At 36.5% G+C, this 7,343-nt stretch overlaps 1 protein-coding gene across 1 annotated transcript; it reads left to right on the top strand.

Annotated features, from left to right (window-relative positions):
- The first annotated feature begins 309 nt into the window (after positions 1 to 309).
- Positions 310 to 6,228, top strand: LOTGIDRAFT_239374 (hypothetical protein). The gene is made up of 4 exons (XM_009055062.1): positions 310 to 356; positions 1,477 to 1,598; positions 3,819 to 3,980; positions 5,457 to 6,228. Exons 2-4 carry the CDS (start codon positions 1,538 to 1,540, stop codon positions 5,660 to 5,662), a joined length of 429 nt encoding a protein of 142 aa, XP_009053310.1. The 5' UTR covers positions 310 to 356; positions 1,477 to 1,537; the 3' UTR covers positions 5,663 to 6,228.
- Positions 6,229 to 7,343: the final 1,115 nt, after the last annotated feature.

The raw sequence follows: 7,343 nt of genomic DNA, 5'->3' as shown, positions 1-7,343 counted from the left end.
GTTGTTTGTCGGAGCTTGCTCCCTTCAACTGTTGAAAACAATGTGAGTTGAAGCGATCTGTCGAATATGCTTTGCGTTTGGGAGATCTATATTCAGTTAATTTTATGATAGAAAATTATGTTACTGTTACGATACTTTGCGGCACAGTTTTAAGCGTAAAATCAAAACTGTTACGCACTGCTTCAGAACCACGCGAAGCCTGTGGATCTAGTTATTTAATTGATCTGTGCGTTCACTATTGATTTTTACAGATTTCTATCCAATAATATCCATCAAGTATTGATACATTCATAACTGATATCTTCTTTAAAAATATGTTATAACGTACTCTGGAGAAGAAGCATTATTCGTGTCAGGTATGTTTTAAGGTTTTAATTTCTCAGAATAGGTTTTGAACAACTTGTATTAATTTGTAATTAAGATTTTCAAGATTTATAAATGAGCTATATTCGAGCGTAAATGACTTAACTTGTAATTAAGATCATCAAGTTTTACTTCTGTAACTGTCACCATGTTGAACAAAAGGAACAAGGTGTAAAGATGTATATCGTTCTTAAGCATTTTACGAAAAAATTACAAAAATCCTGCTGTCACGACAACATTCCATCTTCCTATATGAGATGACAAGAACGTGGGGAAGGTCATTTGGTACTCTACCAAATTCATACCAATTGAATTGTTCAGTATGTTCAACAGTAGTCTAGGAGCATTAGAACAAAAAAGGGGGAAAATGTTATAAAACTAATCTTTTCAAAATGGTTTAGGAAAGTAATCACAAAAACATATTAAATTCCATTTTGAGCTTTACGAAAAAATCAGCATTTAACAGAAAAAAAAACATCTCGACGAGATTCAAGGTGCTAAACGCAGAAAAGATGATGGGAAAATATAACTTTGAATTCAATTGAGTGTGATTTGTTGTCAGCGAATACAAAATATCATCATGATTGCAAACTTCATTTTGGAGCAGGTCATCAAACTAACAAAAGTCTGGCAAAAGACAGACTACTGGATATCGCAGGAGGGGATGCATTTTAGAAATTATGTCAATACTTGAGTGCAATGAAGGATGCCAATACTCTCTGAATGAACTTACTGAACAACGAATTAACTGTTTCATATCCTAAAAGTCCATCTAGTAAGGAGTTCATTTTTCAGTAATTCATTGTTCGATAAGTCCACAATTGTGTGAAAGTTAACCTCTTTCTCGTACACCGTCATCTGCAGTGGAAATGCAGTAAAGATTAACACCTGAAAACGCAGGCCTTAGGCCTGTGGCTACAAGGGGAAAATGGACCGAGACACCCCCTCCCCCCCCCCCCTCCCTTCCCCTGCCAAGTTGACGTATTTTTCTTTGAGAAGTAATATACAGTGATACCCTGAGATAAAGAACATGCATGGGTTTCGTATTGTTGTCTTATCATCACCACAACATTTTTAATATGATGTCTAATGGATCTTTTGTTTGATTTTCAGTCAACCGAAAAGTATGAGAATATGAACATGGTGATTCTTGTTATTGTGGAAGAATTTAAACATGAGTAGAATCCATATTCTTCTTTTATTAGTGTGGAATGGGGTGGAAAGAGTTAAATCTGGTAGGTAAATGATATTCAGAAGGATCATTGATTAGAATGCAATTGTTTAATTCCTCCATTAATATATGTTTTGACATGTGCGCTAGTTTTTAAACTGCAGATCACCTAACCTCTTAATTTGCCAAACTTTTGTAGTGTTATGAAACCGGTTCAGCTAAATAAAAATATGTCTGTAACTGCTTTCCAGTGTCCCAATCATTGTAGATGATTCTTGATGACCGTAAATTGTGGACTTACATACTATGTATCCCAGTGAGTGGAGCTCAGTCACTGTCTGTACTGGTCTGAATATTAACTATAATAGTTACTTTTTAAAACGATCTGAAATATTGTTTTCAGATATTTTAATGATATGTCCAATATAACTAAAATAAATTAGGAATTAACAATATTTTGGTTGCAAATTGGTTTGATTACATTGTCATAGTAAATATAATATAATAGGTGCTAAAAATAATGGTAAAATTTAAAGGGCTATTGAAAACTATCCGGTTGGCACAATACAAATACGATCGTATAATCAAACCAGTGAATGCGATTGTAAACCGTCTACATCGAATCTGTTCATAAAAGTGCCACCCCAAGCCTCATGCTAGTAACTTGCGACAGGACTTTTTCCGATCCATCGGATTTCGTTGCACTGAAGATACACCTGTATTTGTGTCTGCGTGCTGAATCCAAAATCAACTAGATTGACGATTTTAATCGCTCTAATCAAGATTGTTATTGCCATGAACGGTAATAAAAACTGGCCTGTGTGACTGAGATATTAATAGAGTTGCGTCTGCGTTTCAATGTGTTTTATAACGAATATCAAGCTTCATCAGCATGCAATCAAAACTCTCAGCATAATATTAAGTATGCGCTTGATTCTAGTCTGAAATCAAGTACCTCACAGCTTTCTATGAAACGGATAAATTGAGCTTCCGAAGTACTTTCACATAACATAATCTTAACAATCATTTAAGTCACGTCCTGTAATTGTTGAGGTAAAGTAATTTCATTACAAAACTGACCATTACATTCAAATATTGAAATCTACCTGATTTACATTGCACTTTTCCCTAAGTTGCATTTTACTTGCTTTCATTTGAAAATTATGACCATGACAATTAGTGTAATGCCAGGGTTAATATGGCGCAGTGTGGTATTCTCTTTGCTAATTAACGTTAACAGATTATGATATTGATTATTGTAACACTCCACTAAATTCTATCCGTTACCATTGTTTTAAACATAATGGACAACTCTTGTCAGAATTACCATTAATTATTCGATTTCAATATAAAAATCCGTAGTGAGTTCCAAAATATCCATTTCTGGTGTTTGTTTGGTTTGGTACTCTAATTGCTTTGGTAGTCAAGAATGAATAATTGCCCCAACATACTTTTGAAAGACTATATAGATCCAGAATTGATTACGTGTCGCTAATTTGTCATTCCTCTAATTATTATTGACCGAATTTTTAACGATCCCTTTTAGAGAGAAAATAAAATATGATTTTTCAATTATATCACGATTTACGACCGTGGACTTCTTTTATAAAAGATTAAAAAGTAATAATATTATCCTTATCCGACTTCAACAAATAGAATACTCTAAATGATCAATAAATTAATTTACACTTGCATAAAACACAATATTTCTTCAGATTTTTTTAATATATGCTTTATCCAGGTTAATTGATTTTCATGTTTCAAATGCTATCTTTGATTTTATTAAATCGTACTTCATGGAAAAAATTTAACTTGTTTCGTTCATATGAGTCCCTATCCAAACGATGAAACATAGTACGAAATTGATCTGGGTCCTCTGCATTAAGCTCGTTGACCATGTTTTGGTATATTGCTTGCTGTCGTCTCCTTCGTATCCAGACCCTACACCATGTCTTGCGACTAGCTGCAGACAGTCTGCGACGTCTACGACGTAATAATAACAACAACAATAAGAACTCCTCTTCGCCATCACTTGAGCTTTCTCTGTAGTAGTCCGCACATTTGATTGATCATGTGATAGGCTGACGTCAGATATAATTAAACTGTCTCTAATGGCATAACAAAATCTCAGGTTGCATGGAGACTTGAGTTGTTATTCGATCGTGTTGATACAACAGAATATGCCTATGCAGAAGTCCTTCAATAACATTCACGATTAACATCAAATTTTGACAACTCCGTATTCATTTATTATTAGTAAGATCAAGACTTTTATGTATTTTAGAGTGCCCTGTACTATTCATACCAAACGCTATAATTAGCTCAGCTAATAATAGTCTGACAGAATTCAGAACAGAATGCGAAACAGGCTATTATCGCACAAGTGGTGACACCCAAAGAACATGCATAAATGGTATTTGGTCCGGAACAGATATTGTATGTGACGGTAAGAGGTGCATTTTATGACTTCAAAAGAATGTTTGTTCTATACTGATACTTATCACGATGTTGTATAAATCTGCATATAACAGATAGACAAAAAAGAACAATTTCATTATCTTTTGAAATAAAACTACTGTTATCAAATTGAACAAAACTCACCAGTTTATTTTCAGTGTGTTCCTTTGTCACGGGAAACTTTGTAGCCTGTATCGCCTTCTTGGCAATTGCAATTTCAAATAACATAATAACTGTACACCTAGAGAACTTTGAGGGGGCATTACCTTCAGCGAATGTTTCCATATTATTCGAATAATATGGTCGTATTCTAGTTACTTAAAGTTACTTAGTTAGTTAAAGTGTGATTTCACCTTCTTGTTTTGTCTTGTTACGAACACGAACCTCGCTACATTTACAAAGGAATAAATACATTCGCTTTCGTTCAGTCACTTTACAAATATAGTTGAATAAGTCATAGATAGTATACACATGTTGTAATTGTTAATTCATAAAATATTCACATATCTGATGTGTCTGAATTGTATACAAATCACAATGTGTTATGATAAAATTAATTATTCAGTGATTTCTGCATTCAAATCATAGTAAACTAACAGCAAATATAATATCTTGACACATTGTCAGGCATCGTCAATTGGCAGGGGATTTGTGTGTTTGGTAGCTCCAATAGGAGATCAATTCAATTTCAATTTCAATTAAATTGCCAAGACTTTTTTTATTTAGGACGTTTTTATTGAAATCTTTGAGCTTAGAAAGGATTACCAACAGCACTACCACCACGTTTATTGGTTTCTTACTAGCGGTCCTGTAACCTGAAATATGAAAGGACAGTTTTATAGCATAGCACAGAAACAGCATAATCATAATGTCCAAAACAAACGCCATGACTCAGCGACAATGGCGACTACGCACGTTGTCTGGAGTCTCCTACAAGCTCCGTCACACCGGACGGCGACCATTTGGGATGTACTTGGACGCCGGAATAACGTGAATAAAAAGTCACATAAAATTGAATAATCTACAACAGTCACTCAAATTTCTATTTACGCAACAATATTGCGTTCCCAAGGCACGTTTCTAATAAATCTATGCATTTCACTTATATTGCGTCCATGGAGATGCGACGAAGCATGTGATTATTGGCGACAATAGTGCCCACCGTACGATATCTGACACTTCCTTCACGATACCACCAGGCTTATAGCAATCTTAATACACAAAGAACTAATTTTCCGTCGCCAAAACAGCCCGGTTCGGTGGGACTATTATTTCGACCTCAACACTCTGTGGACCAATTTCCTGTCTCTGTAACAGTGCATTTACACCAACACCATAGATCCATTGCAAAGAGGGTGGAAATTAATCAATTCAGGAGTTGCGAGCGGAGTACGTCCCACCCTAATACCCTCAGAAGGCACTCCTGGTAAACTTGGCTGTTGTGAAACTCGTAATTAACTCACAGAGCTCGCAAAAGGGGCTCTGGAAACTCGACATATGTTCGGGACATCACAAGCAGCACGAGGTGTAGGAGTAGCAAGAGCTGTTAACGAGCATTTGCCGATTATATCTAGAGTTGTTTCCGAGCAAAGTATGGAAACCGACACTCAGTCTGATGGTACCCTGGATCTTATGTCAACAATTTCAAGTGTGAGTAGTGGTGAAGCTTAGTTCAGTTTCAGTAGCCTATTGAACCCAAATGGGCAAAGTGACTTTTAAGTTGTGTAATTCTTAAGCATTTACTGTTTTACCTGTTGAGTCGTGGGTGTGCCATTGTTTTATGACTTTTCAATCGTTGGTTTTAAGGGAATCAGTCGCGTAATTGTATACATTGATAGCTGATAATATCAGCTTCCGAAAATTGAAATCGGACCTTATGTTTGTCCACTATTACGAGTTATCAATTAGAAGATTGTAATGACACCATATTCGTTTCACGTTAATTAGTATCAGCTATCAAAGTATAAAATTACGGGACAGTTTCCCTTTAAGTTATTATGTATACTGTGTATTATGTATGTTTGGAATAGTTTGCCATTTTTACTTATTTCCTTTTTTAACATCGGTGACAGGTTCATGTAGATTGGCATAGTATGTCTGTCGAGATTTAACTGTTATGGGTGACATGACGTATAACCTTTGTTTTAAACTTGGAATTTGAATTTAATTATGTAAAAATCCAGAGAAAGAACTAACAGTGTGAAAATCAACATCTCATAATAAATACATACTTGTTTATAAAATTCATTTTATAGCATACCTTCCATCAGCACCAACATCAACATAGATGAACGTGTAATCCGCATCTACGAGGGCCATCAGAATTATGGAGTGAAACCATTTGTAGTTGAATGTGTTTTCCATCCAATGCTCCGATGGTGTTGTGAAAATTCCATCTTTGGGAGAAACCCTCGCTTACTTGGCTCCATCCTTCAGGAGTGGTAGGACAGATCATCATTTCACTAATATATTCCTTCACGATTGCTTCACATACTTCAGGGATAATCCTAGATATAGAATCGTTAAAAACTCCATGTTGCCAGGTATATCAGTGTCAGCACCAGACGTAGTCCTGGCTCAAGGGCTGTCCTAAAGAAGGTATCTTTCCTTGAAATACTGGGCCCTATACTCCTCCAAGGATTTCATGAAACATGTCTGGAGGGACTCTTTGAAATTTTCGATACCCATCCATGTCTTCAGCAGCTAGTTCAGCCATGAGACATTCGTAGTGCCAGTATTGAGGTCGCAGTAGCCATAGACGTGTCCAGAACCTTCTACAACGCTAGCGTCGTTTGCGGTTATCAACTCTGGCCTAGGCCTGCCAAAATCAACGTTTCTTCCTCCATCAAGCAGAGAAGCTGCAAGTCTATGGAAGCCGGCTGCGGCCATATCTAAACTCGACTTCTCGCCCACGAGAAAGCGAGGAAAAATGCGAGGAAAATGGCGTGGAAAAAGGCGAGGTAAAAGGCGAGGAAAGAGGAGGAAAAAGGCGAAAAAGCGAGGAAAAAGGCAAGGGAAAAAAGGCGAGAAAGCGAGGAAAATGTTCTCTGCTTTCTCGACTTCTCGCCTTTTTTACTCTCGCTTTCTCCTCGCCTTTTTCCTCTCCCTTTTTTACTCTTGCTTTCTCGCCTTNTTCCTCGCCTTTTTTCTCGCATTTTTCCTCGCAATTTTCCTCGCCTTTTCCTCGCTTTCTCGCATTTTCCTCGCTTTCTCGCCTTTTTCTTCGCTTTCTCGCCTTCTCGCCCTTTTCCTCGCTTTCTCGCCTTCTCGTCTTTTTCCTCGCCTTTTTCCTCGCTTTCTCGCCTTTTTCTTCGCTATTAATATCTATGTATCTACTGGATCAAACTTAATT

Source organism: Lottia gigantea (genome assembly GCF_000327385.1).
Source record: "Lottia gigantea unplaced genomic scaffold LOTGIsca_230, whole genome shotgun sequence".
Taxonomy (NCBI): domain Eukaryota; kingdom Metazoa; phylum Mollusca; class Gastropoda; family Lottiidae; genus Lottia; species Lottia gigantea.
Note: the sequence above shows the minus strand (reverse complement) of the source record. Positions and strands in the feature narration are given on the sequence as shown.

Excerpts from the sequence above, each read along its gene's own strand:
- LOTGIDRAFT_239374 (XM_009055062.1), top strand. The coding sequence starts at position 1,538 with ATGAGTAGAATCCATATTCTTCTTTTATTAGTGTGGAATGGGGTGGAA. Across the intron at positions 1,599-3,818 it reads GGTGGAAAGAGTTAAATCTG|AGTGCCCTGTACTATTCATA; the intron begins GTAGGTAAATGA and ends TATGTATTTTAG. Across the intron at positions 3,981-5,456 it reads AACAGATATTGTATGTGACG|AGCTCGCAAAAGGGGCTCTG; the intron begins GTAAGAGGTGCA and ends ATTAACTCACAG.